Raw genomic sequence first — 13,801 nt, 5'->3', positions numbered from 1 at the left:
TAAAGGGATCAATTCAACAAGAAGACCTAACTATCCTAAATATATATGCACCCAATACAGGAGCACCCAGATTCATGAAGCAAGTCCTTAGAGACCTACTAAGAGACTTAGACTACCACACAATAATAATGGGAGACTTTAAAACCCCACTGTCAACATTAGATAGATCAATGAGACAGAATGTTAACAAGGATATCCAGGAATTGAACTCAGCTCTGCACCAAGTGGACCTAATAGACATCTACAGAACTCTCCACCCCAAATCAACAGAATATACATTTTTTTAGCACCACACCACACCTATTCCAAAATTGACCACATAGTTGGAAGTAAAGCACTCCTCAACAAATATAAAAGGACAGAAATTATAACCAACTGTCTCTCAGACCACAGTGCAATCAAACTAGAGCTCAGGATTAAGAAACTCACTCAAAACTGCTCAACTACGTGGAAACTGAACAACCTGCTCCTGAATGACCACTGGGTACATAATGAAATGAAGGCAGAAATAAAGATGTTCTTTGAAACCAACGAGAACAAAGACACAACATACCAGAATCTGTGGGACACATTTAAAGCAGTGTGTAGAGGGAAATTTATAGCACTAAATGCCCACAAGAGAAAGCAGGAAAGATCTAAAGTTGACACCCTAACATCACAATTGAAAGAACTAGAGAAGGAAGAGCAAACACATTCAAAAGCTAGCAGAAGGCAAGAAATAACTAAGATCAGAGCAGAACTGAAGGAAATAGAGACACAAAAAACCCTTCAAAAAATAAATGAATCCAGGAGCTGGTTTTTTGAAAAGATCAACAAAATTGATAGACCGCTAGCAAGACTAATAAAGAAGAAAAGAGAGAAGAATCAAATAGATGCCATAAAAAATGATAAAGGGGATATCACCACCGATCCCACAGAAATACAAACTACCATCAGAGAATACTACAAACACCTCTATGCAAATAAACTAGAAAATCTAGAAGAAATGGATAAATTCCTGGAAACATACACCCTCCCAAGACTAAACCAGGAAGAAGTTGAATCCCTGAATAGACAAATAACAGGCTCTGAAATTGAGGCAATAGTTAATAGCCTACCAACCAAAAAAAGTCCAGGACCAGACGGATTCACAGCTGAATTCTACCAGAGGTACAAGGAGGAACTGGTACCATTCCTTCTGAAACTATTCCAATCAATAGAAAATGAGGGAATCCTCCCTAACTCATTTTATGAGGCCAGCATCATTGTGATACCAAAGCCTGGCAGAGACACAACCAAAAAAGAGAATTTTAGACCAATATCCCTGATGAACATTGATGCATAAATCCTCAATAAAATACTGGCAAACCGAATCCAGTAGCACATCAAAAAGCTTATCCACCATGATCAAGTGGGCTTCATCCCTGGGATGCAAGGCTGGTTCAACATACGCAAATCAATAAATGTAATCCAGCATATAAACAGAACCAAAGATAAAAACCACACGATTATCTGAATAGATGCAGAAAAGGCCTTTGACAAAATTCAACAGCCCTTCATGGTAAATCAATACACTAGGTATTGATGGGACGTATCTCAAAATAATAAGAGCTATTTATGACAAACCCACAGCCAATATCATACTGAATGGGCAAAAACTGGAAGCATTCCCTTTGAAAACTGGCACAAGACAGGGATGCCCTCTCTCACCACTCCTATTCAACATAGTGTTAGAAGTTCTGGCTAGGGCAATCAGGCAAGAGAAAGAAATAAAGTGTATTCAATTAGGAAAAGAGGAAGTCAAATTATCCCTGTTTGCAGATGACTTGATTGTGTATTTAGAAAACCCCATCATTTCAGCCCAAAATCTCTTTAAGCTGATAAGCAACTTCAGCAAATTCTCAGGATACAAAATCAATGTGCAAAAATCACAACCATTCTTATACACCAATAACAGACAAACAGAGAGCCAAATCATGAGTGAACTCCCATTCACCATTGCTTCAAAGAGAATAAAATACCTAGGAATCCAACTTAACAAGGGATATGAAGGACCTCTTCAAGAAGAACTACAAATCACTGCTCAATGCAATAAAAGAGGACACAAACAAATGGAAGAACATTCCATGCTCATGGATAGGAAGAATCAATATCATGAAAATGGCCATACTGCCCAAAGTAATTTATAGATTCAATGCCATCCCCATCAAGCTACCAATGACTTTCTTCACAGAATTGGAAACAACTACTTTAAAGTTCATATGGAACCAAAAAAGGGCCCACATTGCCAAGACAATCCTAAGCCAAAAGAACAAAGCTGGAGGCATCATGCTACCTGACTTCAAACTATACTACAAGACTATAGTAACCAAAACAGCATGGTACTGATATGAAAACAGAGATATAGATCAATGGAAAAGAACAGAGCCCTCAGAAATAATACCACACATCTACAACCATCTGATCTTTCACAAACCTGACAAAAAGAAGAAACGGGGAAAGGATTCCTTATTTAATAAATGGTGCTGGGAAAACTAGCCAGCCATATGTAGAAATCTGAAACTGGATCCCTTCCTTACACCTTATACAACAAATTAATTCAAGGAGGATTAAAGAGTTAAATGTTAGACCTACAGCCATAAAAACCCTAGAAGAAAACCTAGGCAATACCATTCAGGACATAGGCATGGGCAAGGACTTCATGTCTAAAACACCAAAAGCAGTGGCAACAAAAGCCAAAATTGACAAGTGGGATCTAATTAAACTAAAGAACTTCTGCACAGCAGAAGAAACTACCATCAGAGTGAAGAGGCAACCTACAGAATGGGAGAAAATTTTTGCAATTTACTCATCTGACAAAGGGCTAATATCCAGAATCTACAAAGAACTCAAACAAACTTAAAAGAAAAAAACAAACAACCCCGTCACAAAGTGGGCAAAGGATATGAACAGGCAGGTCTCAAAAGAAGACATTTATGCAGCCAACAGACACATGAAAACATGCTCATTATCACTAGCCATCGGAGAAATGCAAATCAAAACCACAATAAGATACCATCTCACACCAGTTAGAATGGCAATCATTAAAAAGTCAGGAAACAACAGGTGCTGGAGAGGATGTGGAGAAATAGGAACACTTTTACACTGTTGGTGGGACTGTAAACTAGTTCAACCACTGTGGAAGACAGTGTGGCGATTCCTCAAGGATCTAGAAGTAGAAATACCATTTGACCCAGCCATCTCATTATTGGGTATATACTCAAAGGATTATAAATCATGCTGCTATAAAGACATATGCACACGTATGTTTATTGCGGCACTATTCACAATAGCAAAGACTTGGAACCAACGCAAATGTTCATCAGTGATAGACTGGATTAAGTAAATGTGGCACATACACACCACGGAATACTATGCAGCCACAAAAAAGGATGAGTTCATGTCCTTTGTAGGGACATGGATGAAACTGGAAACCATCATTCTCAGCAAACTATCGCAAGGACAATAAAACAAACACTGCATGTTCTCACTCATAGGTGGGAATTGAACAACGAGAACACTTGGACACAGGAAGAGGAACATCACACACTGGGGCCTGTCATGGGGTGGGGGGAGGGGGGAGGGATAGCATTAGGAGATATACCTAATGTAAATGACGAGTTAATGGGTGCAGCACACCAACATGGCGCATGTATACATATGTAACAAACCTGCACGTTGTGCACATGTACCCTAGAACTTAAAGTATAAAAAAAACAAAAAAAAACAAAAAAAAACTTCTATGACCTGTCCATACACCTGGGTAACCTACCTGAGGAGGAGAGATGCAGAGTTGAGTTGTCCCAGCTCTGTTGTCATCCTAGAACAGCCAGACTCCCGCTGACTTTGCAGCTGACCATAGACACATGAGTGACATCGGACAAGATCAGATGAACTGCCAAGCTCATCAGAGACTTCTAAACAATCGTAAAGCCACTAATGTTCTAACCCCACTAATTTTGGGGTGGTTTGTTACACAGCAAATGCTATTGACAAATTACATAATAACAATGTATTTCTTAGTGTTACAAATGGGTGTGACATTCTCTCAAAGATTTGCAATTTTGCGACAAATTTTTGTAAATTCTTAAAAACTCTTAAAATTATGTTCCATGTCATTTATTTGAGAGGATGCTTACGTGAATTTTTATCTTTGGATTATAGTCTGCCTCATAAGCATGAAAATATTCAGTTTAAATCTTCATTCTAAGTTGTTTTAACAGGGTGTTTTAGAAATGACAATAGGTTGTGTTCATTTTGGAAAATTCTAAGATGAAAAAATTATTTTAAGAATTTCTCACTGATTTTCTATTGTAATTATGTTAGAATAAATTGTTTTAACAAAGACTCTGAAATAGTGAATGTTTTAGGTATTGATATCTCTTTTCAATGACCTTGCACACTTATAGAAAAAAATGTTTGATTGCTTATTGATGGAGTCTCACCTGTCACGCAGGATGGAATGCAGTGGTGCAATCATAGCAACCCCTTGCTCATGGGATCAAGGGATCCTCCTGACTCAGACTCCCAAGCCAGCTAGTTTTTAAATATTTGTAGAGACAGGGTTTTGCTATGTTGCTTGGGCTGTTCTTGAACCCCTGGCAACAAGTGATTCTCCTGCCTCAGGTTTCCAAAGTGCTGGGAAAACAGGTGTGAGCCACTGTGCCTGGCCTTTTGAGAAAAATATTAAGAGTCTTGTAGATCCCTTTTCCTAGTAATAAATGTTTGTCTGACCACTCTCCTTAAACAGACACATTATAATGAATATGTACATTTCCTGTTTGCTGAAAAATATTTAGATTAAAAACTGTATACATACACATATACACATACATTATATACACATACATTATATACACATACATTATAATATCTAAATGTAATGTACATCTACTTACAAGTAAATATACATACACATACACATATATTATATGAAAATACATTAAAATGTATAGTTATATATACATATATGTATATATAATTTATGTGTATATGTATATGTGTATGTATGTCTATTTACTTGTAAATAGATGTACATATACATGATATTCCATACCTTTAAAAATTCTACAAGCTCTCAATTTACTGCAATTATTTTACAAATTTTATAAACCAAGTGCCTATTACTGAGGGTTTCCTTCCATAGCAACATTAAAATGTAGTTTATTGTTCCTTATGGTTGAGATTATTTACTAGTTACAAAAGATTTTCCTTATTTGAAATTATTTTCTGTCCTTGCTGTAAGTTTAATAAATATTGAATACCTTTTTCTACATCCCCAATATCTCAATAGTCTCCAAAAACATAAATGTCAGAGTTATAAAGTAGCCAGAATTTTTTAGATGATTTATGCAAATAAATATTATATCATGACTTTATAATGAAGCACTAAATAATATAAAGTGGTCACATAAGAAAGAAAAAAGCATCTATAAAAACTAAGAATTAAGTTGTATGTAATCAATATGCTATGGGGTGAAATATATAATTTTAAATTTGGTTGAACTAGAATTCTTTTTACATGCCTAATAATATAACAAAATACTTCACTTGGAGAAAACAAGTTAATTCCTCATTGACTTCTCTTCGTTCTTTTTCTTCTTGTCCCCTTTGTTGTAGAATTTATATAGAAAATAAGTTTGCAAACATTCCTAACACTTTTTATGTGAACTGATTCTAAAAATTATGTGTCTTCTATGGATAAGAAATTTTTAAATGCATCAACCTTGTTTCATACATTTATGGAAATACCATATTATGACATAGAACCTTAGAATATTTAAAACAGTATGTTACATATACTAAACTAATCTCATTTTTACAAGGCAAATGGTGGTTTTAATATATCTGGTTCTTTTCATAATTATTTTTATAGTTACTAGATGGCAAACCACCTATCATGCTGAATATTAGTAATCTCACATTTAAATCAGAAACTCATTAATGTGTTATTATCTTACTGTTGTATATAAGCAGTTGCATCTCATCCAGATGAGAGTAGGTTATATTACATGATTTTTATAGATGACTTTTTCTACCTTTGGTCATTTCTTTCATCAGTTATCTTGGGTAAATGTTCAAAATTATTACAGTAAAGTCAACAGAGATTGAATGGAAATTATTTTCTGTGGCTTTACTTTTCTTAATTTATAAAGATAAAAAATAAATGACATTGTAACTATCTTTGTTGTCTACCCCAATCCCTAAATATTCATCTAAAAGATACAAAAGTATAAACAAAAAGGATTGCACCTGTGAAATAGAAAAAGAAAATCTTCAAATCAGGGATCAGCAAATGGTTGCATGTTTTAAGAGATTCTCTAGTGTCTACATAACCTCATAAATATAACTTCATATCCCTTATTATCATTAAACAAATTAGAGTTACTTGATTTTCAAGAAGGGTAGCTTACTACATATTTCCCAATAAGACAACTGGAGGCAAGAATTAGCAAAATAATTGATTTTCAAAAATTTTCTATTTCTGTGATGCCTTCTATGAAGGCTAATTATCCATTAACAAGAATATGACTGTTTACCTTTCTGATAAAACTGTCATTAGGTGAAAACCAAATAAAACAAAAAAAAATCAATCAAACAAACAAAAAAGCGTGGAGTTTGCTTTCTAAAGGAAAACCTGAGATCATTTATTAATTCTTTGCAAAATTCAACTATAATCTCTATTATGTGCAGGCCCTAATGAGTGTAATAAATTCAAGTAATTCCAGTTGAAATAGTAATTGCTTTTAATTACTGCAAAAGTATAAATGTGGTCTTAATTAATAATGTTGCTAATCCTGTTTCCTAAATTTGGCTAAATGCCCTGTTTAGCTAATAGACATATTTTATATGTGACATTATAGTACACCATAATCACTGAGGAATGATCATCACCTATGACAAAATATTCCAGACTCTACCCTTAGTGTTTAAAATATGTTACCTATAATCTTCATAAGATCCATGTAAAGTAGCAGATTAAGACATTTGTATTTCCAAGGTTAAGTGTCATTCAACTAGAGAAGTTAATGGCAGGCTTTAGGATTAAAACCTAGATCACTGTGGTTCCAAAGCCTTCATTTATTCCATGTCAGCATCATTACTGATAAATCCTCATAGAGCTTTGGCTAAAAGGAACATCATTTGTTAAATGTTTGAGGCATAAAGAGTGGTTAGCAATTGTTCCTGCCTCTAAGGAATTTACAACCTAGTTGTAGAAATAAGACACATACATACAGAAACATCAACATAAGAGGGCATATCGATATTGTTTTTATGGAAGAAAAAGGAAGTCAAGTCCACATTGAAGCAGACCATAGACAAAATTAATAGGAGAGGATGTCACATTTCACACTGCATTACATATCGGCTTCAGGACATCTGTTTAGAATACTGGTGGGGGGGGAAGGATTACATGCTTAGTAATAAATGGCAGGCTAGGCAAGGAAGTCATGTGTAAACATAGACTCTCAATCAATGGCTCCTTACCTTTCCACTGTACTCAGCTGGTTTGTTTCCACTCTTAGGAGCCTCAAACACACTCCTCAGCTCATCAAGTGCAATGGAAAAGCGCTCAATCCTGCGCCGACTGCTCAGGGAATCCTCTTTCAGCACTTCTGGCCGACCATATTCCCTGGTGTTGTTACTCTTGTCCACAGAATCCTTCTCTTCCGGCTTCGAACTCAACATCTCTTCCCCTGTACTGTAGGGCAGACTTGTGGAATCCAAAGATTCAGGTGCTGATACTACCTCTCCTTCAGGCTCAAGCAATTTGCTTTCCTGAGGCTGGAAAATTGTACAATGGCTGTCCCTGGGATAACACTCACTTCTCTGATAATCACAAGATTCCCATTTCTGCCTCAGGAGGTTGAGGGAGCCTTTCTGCATTGGGAACATGGATAGGTCCAGGTTGTCCTGCAATATCAAAAATCCTTTTATCAATGATACACTCAGGAGTCTGAGTCATTTTCAGACTCAAAATACTCTAGGAGCACCAGCTCTTGGGGTTTGGGTCTTAGTAAAGAAATCCAGCTTTCCTATACAATTCCACACAATTTCTGGCTCTTCACTTCACCCCACAAAGTTATGTAGGTTAAACTAGAGTTACACAGATTATGGAGAGGTGTGGTTTGTATAGCCATGGCAGTTTGAATATAAAGAAACAAAAGTGAAGAACACATGATTTTCTTCCATTTTCCTTTTATCTAAAATCAGCCAACAATTATTTAAAATATAAAATTTGAATAGTGTTACTTCATTGTTTAGTATATTCTAAGAAAAGGGCAATTTAAAAAGTCTAACAAGAAAGCAAAATGGTTCATTTCCTGCCTGTAACAGTTCAAAATTTCCTTTGGAATTATTGGTTTCTGTTAAAGTCTTATTTCAGAAGTAGTAGACTAATAGCTAACAGTTATTAAGTTTTTGTTGTCAGGCAAAACACTTTGATAATGACTTTACATGTATACCTCATTTTAATCCTAACATTATCACAGCGTTAGTTGCTACTATTATTACTATTTTGCAGGTAAGAAAATTAAATAGTAATTTGCCCAGGATTCTGAGTGACAAAGCCTGGATTTGAAATACACCTGTGGAACTCCAGGATCTGCCCTCTTAACCAGTGGCATTTATCTTTTGTACTTTGAGTTTTCAATTCTCATCTCATTGTGAGACTGATTGGAATTTCACCTTGTTGTAGAGAGTTTTGTGGTACGATAAGGAAGAAAAAAATGGCTAAGTATACTCTTACCAGAAACACAAACACATACACACACACACACATACATCATGGGCAGCAAGAATTATATGCTAGCACTAATTTTTGCCACAGAAATAGCTACTTCCTGTTCTAACCCAAAATAAATTTTGTTTTTGAAGGATCAGGCATTTTCCTGGAAAAGTATCAGCGCAGTGGGTCTGGTAAACAATACATCAGATGAAGGCTTAGAAAGTGTCTCAGAAGGTCACCTAACACAATAGCTCCAGATTTCTTTGACTACCAGCCACATTATGAATAATATCTTATGCACGGGGACTCAGTGCACACATTACATTAATAAATGTATATATAAAAGAAACAAACTTTGTGTTCATTAAACAATAGTTTCCCTAATTATGTGAACTGCCTGGTGATATTTTCTAATCCGAACTCCTTCACTTTTAGAGATAATGTGTGCTGCCCACTAAATTCATGTAATGATGTACTAATGTTTCATGGACTGCTGGATAGCTCCATACTTACAGCAGAAGTTCAGTCCCAGGTTGGGTTTTACTAACTGTATGACCTTGAAAAATCTTCACTGGTAAAATATACATCATGGCTTTATTTTGAGAAATAAATTTGATAATGCATATAAAACTTCTAGTGTGTATTCAACACCCCAATAACTGTTAAATCCACTCCCAGCTCTATCTCTGGCTAAAACATCATTTCAATCACTCAAATATTGATACTATACCTGAGGCTCCTAGATGGGAGTGCTTGGAAGAAGAAAGGGGGGTATTTTAAGACACAAAGCCACAGACTGAACAGACAGGAAAATTTGGCCTTAATAATATTGCCAATTGGTAAGTTTGAATTAGTCACTTATTACAAAAAGTCTCAATAAAACAGTAGATCAAAGAAGACCTGAATATCTGTTTGGAAAACTGATCAGCATATGTTGAGAATTTAAAAAACATATGCTGTTAATGTCTGTGTCTCATGTGTGGACGACAGAAAAGACCACATTAACATGGGAATGGTTGAGACGCTGTCACAGCTGGTAGGAGTGACCTCATGAGGTTATTTAATGAAAGAATTGTTTTGGAGCCAACCACACATAGTTGGAAAGGGAAAGCTGAGAGGCAGAAAAACTGGCAAGTTGGGGAGGAAAGCCATTTTCTCCTGTAGAAAAGGAAATCCTAATAATTGAAACTGATTTGGAACATCTGTTTCTGGATCAAGTTGGAACAGACATACTTCTTTCTCTCAATTTCTCCTACTAAATACAGCTAAAACCCCTAGAAACTGGATGCATGAAATAAAAATGAAGATCCTGTACTTCTACCTCACCTAGCGGTATCAAGATCTTCTCCTCTTCCCTTTGTGTGTCAGAGGACAGAGCTGGTAACTAGAACTTTCTTCATCATCCACCGGTATTGAGGGCTTCCTTCTGGCAATGATGTCAGTGGAGGCTACAAGGAGAGCAATAAAGAGGGGCCTCCCAACTTTCCAGCCAGCAGGGGTGATGGCATTGGAGAAATAATGGGGAGCCCAGTATCCCACCTTCACAAAACAGTCATTGAACACCCTTCTTCAGGGAGTCAAAGGTCAGAAATACATAAGTAATATGCAGAGTTTCACAACATAATTGACAAAATATCCAAGATACACTTGAAAATCATTCATATCAAGAGCCACCAAACACCTAAACCAAAGCAGAAAACAATCAACAGACACCAACACGGACATGATAAAGGTGTTGCAATTATCTCCCAAGAATTTTTAGGTAGCCATTACAAAATTGCATTAGTGAAGAATCACAAACATGCTTAAAAAAAAGTGAAAAAGTGGAAAGCCTTAGCAAACAAATAGAAGACACAAAGAAGAAACAAATTAAAATTTTAGAATTGAGATAGAAATAACCAACATTTAAAAACTCATTGGATGGACTTAGCAAAATGAAAAGGGTAAAAGGAAAGGATCAGTGAATTTGAAGATACGATGATAGAAAATATCAAATCTGAACAAAACAGAGAATATAAAGTGAAAAAAGAACAGAAACTAAGAGACAAGTTGGACTATAAAAAAGATCTAAAATTCATGTCATTGGATTTCCAGAAAAAGAGAAAGACAGTGGGGCTTAAAAAATAGTCCAAAAAATTCATGGATAAATTTTTTCCAAATTTGGCAAAAGATAACCACCAAGACACATCATAATCTAATTTCAGGAAACAAAATTAAAAAAAAATCCTAGTAGTCGCTACTCCCAGTTTTATTCCAATTGTAGAAGGTGGGAAACAAAGACAGTAGTACCAGCATTCACATTGCATGGTGGCATAGGACAGTAACGCACTGTGCTGCAAAATTCACCATTACCAATAAGCAACATAGCTGTGTCAGGTTTCAATCTATTGCCTCTCAGTTCCAAAAAGCAGTAAGAAAGAAATGACACCTTGCTTATACAGAAAGAACAATCTGAATGACAGCAAATTCCTCATCAGAAACCACGAAGACCAGAAGGCAAGAGCACAATATTTTTCAAGTGTTAAAAGAAACTAACTGCCAACTCCAAATTCTTTGTCTAACAAAATGAACTTTCAATAACGAAGAAAAAATAAACACATTCTCAGACAAAGGAAAACTAAGAAGAATTTGTTGCTGATAAACCCATCCTAAAAAAATGGCTAAGGGGTATTCTTAAACGACAAAGGAAATGATGAAAGAAGGAATCTTGAAATATCAGGAAGGAAGAAAGAATAGAAAGAGGAAAATCATGAAGAAATAATAGTATACATTCTATTCTTTTTCCTTTTGTATTTTCTAAATTATGATTGAAGGTTGAAGCTAGGGGTATAATGTCTGACATTCTCAATATGTGTGGAGAAGTTAACCAACACAATTATATTATAAACTAGAGAGGGAAAAGGGATAAAGGAGGTAAAGTTTCTATACTTCATTCAAACTGTAAAATGCTAATACCAACAGACCGTGATAAGCTTTATGTGTATAACATGTATTTAGGGGAACTACTAAAAATCCATCATACTTGAGATGTGTTGCAAAACACTATAGCTAAATCAAAATGTGTTCTAAGAAATATTTAAGTAACTCATAGAAAGACATGAAAAACGAAAGAGAGAAAGTGAAAAAAGCCAATCTCAAAAGGTCACATACTATAAAGTACCATTTCGATAACATTCTTGAAATGACAAAATTACAAATGTGCAGAACACATTAGTGGTTCTCAGGGATTGTGAATGGATGGGACGTGTTGGGGTGGGCTTCACTATAAAGGGGTAACACAGGGAGATCTGTGTGGTAGTAGGAAAGTTCTGTGTCTTGATTGCTGTGGTGGTTACAGGAATCTGCATAGGTGATAAGTGGCACAGTACTACTAGTGTATATAGCGTCAATTTCAATTTCCTGATTTTTATAATGTACTATAGTTATGTAAGATGGAATTACGGAAGGAAACTAGATAAATCATACAAAAGATCTCTCTGTACTATCTTTGCGATGTCCAATGAATCTATAATTGTTTCAAAATAAAATGTTAAAAACTAAATGGATAAAAAAGTGATTAGGTAGTCACTACTCCAAGTTTTACTCCAATTGTAGGAGAAGGTGGGAAACAGACAGTAGTACCAGCATTCACACTGTGCAGTGGCATAGGATGGCAATGCATTGTGCTGCAAGATCCACTATTATGAATCAGCAACATACCTGTGTGAGTTTTCAATCTACTACCTCTCAGTTCCAATGCACCCTTCAACTTATGTTCCTTAATAAATAACTGAATCCCTATAAGCACTTCTCATTTAATGTGAGCACAATGTTTAGCTTTCTCAGCAAACACTGGAGGGACATTGCAAGAGGAAGAGTCTTCCTGAAATTTCCTACCTGGGCTGGGTATCAGCAGTCATGAGCATGAGAACACTGTGGAGCCTGTTAAACTATAGCCATAGAATGATCTTATAGCCTGGGCCAGGAAATAACTTCTCTACAGCTCTCTTCTCATGGAAACAAACCATACAGCTGCCTGTGGTCTGGAGGGTCACATAGGGAGCAGCTTTTGATTCTATAAGCCCCTGAGTATCCTGCATGCCACCTGCATGTGTCCTAAGAGATAAACTCAGATCTGCTTCTCTCTCTGCAAGCCCCTGCATAGCCCATGTGCTTTGAAAGTCTATTGCCTAGAGAGGTGTTCCAACCCCCACTGCATGGCCTTGCCACCAGCTGCTGATTATCTGCTTGGCCTGCCTCTGAAAGGTGGTCTATTGCTAGTCTGGAAACTCTGGGTCAGCTCTAGTCTGGCTAAACCAAAATGCTTCCTGCTCTCCAGTGGGCAGAACGACACCTTCTCCATGAAAGTCTGGATCCTTTGCCAGTTTGTCTTTCCTTGGTTGCTCTCCCTCAGCCTGAGGCTAGTGAATTGACTTTCTTTGTAGCTAATACCTATTCTTCTATCATAGTTGTTAATTCTTTATATTAACTTATTTTGTTTAACTTACGTGTGGCTTCTTTTTCCTGATTGGACCCCGACTGCTACAATACTCTTGCATAATGAGATGTCTGCTCTCTAATTCCAACAGTAGGTCACGGTGATATGTTTTCAGTATTGTCGATGGTGATGCATGCCACCATTCCCTCTATTACCAACAGTTTTGTCACGGGACATGAGATTGCAGAAACCCTTCTTCCCATATTCCCTGATCAGGGAATGACAGCAACAGGGCAGTAGGCACACTTCCGTAGGGCCATTGAGTGCTAGTCTTGCAGAATGTTTTCCAGAAACAGTGCAGAAAGAATTACACGGAAAAATAAGTGTAAGAAGCCTAATAGATATCCCATTCTGGGAGAATTACAACATGCACACCCTTATTAAATGCTTTGAAAAGTCTTTCAGAAAGAAAGAAGTACAAGGACAGTAGTGTGTTGCTTAATGTTCTGAGCAATGTATTGTTTGTCAATTTCATCACTGTGAGAAGCTCACAGAGTGTACTTACACAAACCTAGAGGGTATAGCTTAAGGGTACAGCTTACTACACATCTAGCCAATATGGTATAGCCTTTGCTCCT

The 13,801-nt window shown here is 36.3% G+C and overlaps 1 protein-coding gene across 1 annotated transcript in view; it reads right to left on the bottom strand.

Annotated features, from left to right (window-relative positions):
• XIRP2 (xin actin binding repeat containing 2) overlaps nucleotides 1–13,292 on the bottom strand; it is a 368,902-nt gene extending 355,610 nt beyond the window's left edge. The window contains exons 1-2 of the mRNA XM_054477382.2: nucleotides 13,234–13,292; nucleotides 7,507–7,932 (exon numbers count right to left, since the gene is read on the bottom strand). Coding sequence (XP_054333357.1) covers nucleotides 7,507–7,932; nucleotides 13,234–13,284 — 477 coding nt within the window. The 5' untranslated portion in view covers nucleotides 13,285–13,292. The remainder of the gene's footprint in view (nucleotides 1–7,506; nucleotides 7,933–13,233) is intronic.
• Nucleotides 13,293–13,801: the final 509 nt, after the last annotated feature.

Source organism: Pongo pygmaeus, chromosome 11 (genome assembly GCF_028885625.2).
Source record: "Pongo pygmaeus isolate AG05252 chromosome 11, NHGRI_mPonPyg2-v2.0_pri, whole genome shotgun sequence".
NCBI classification, from domain to species: domain Eukaryota; kingdom Metazoa; phylum Chordata; class Mammalia; order Primates; family Hominidae; genus Pongo; species Pongo pygmaeus.
This window is presented reverse-complemented; position numbering and strand designations above follow the sequence as displayed.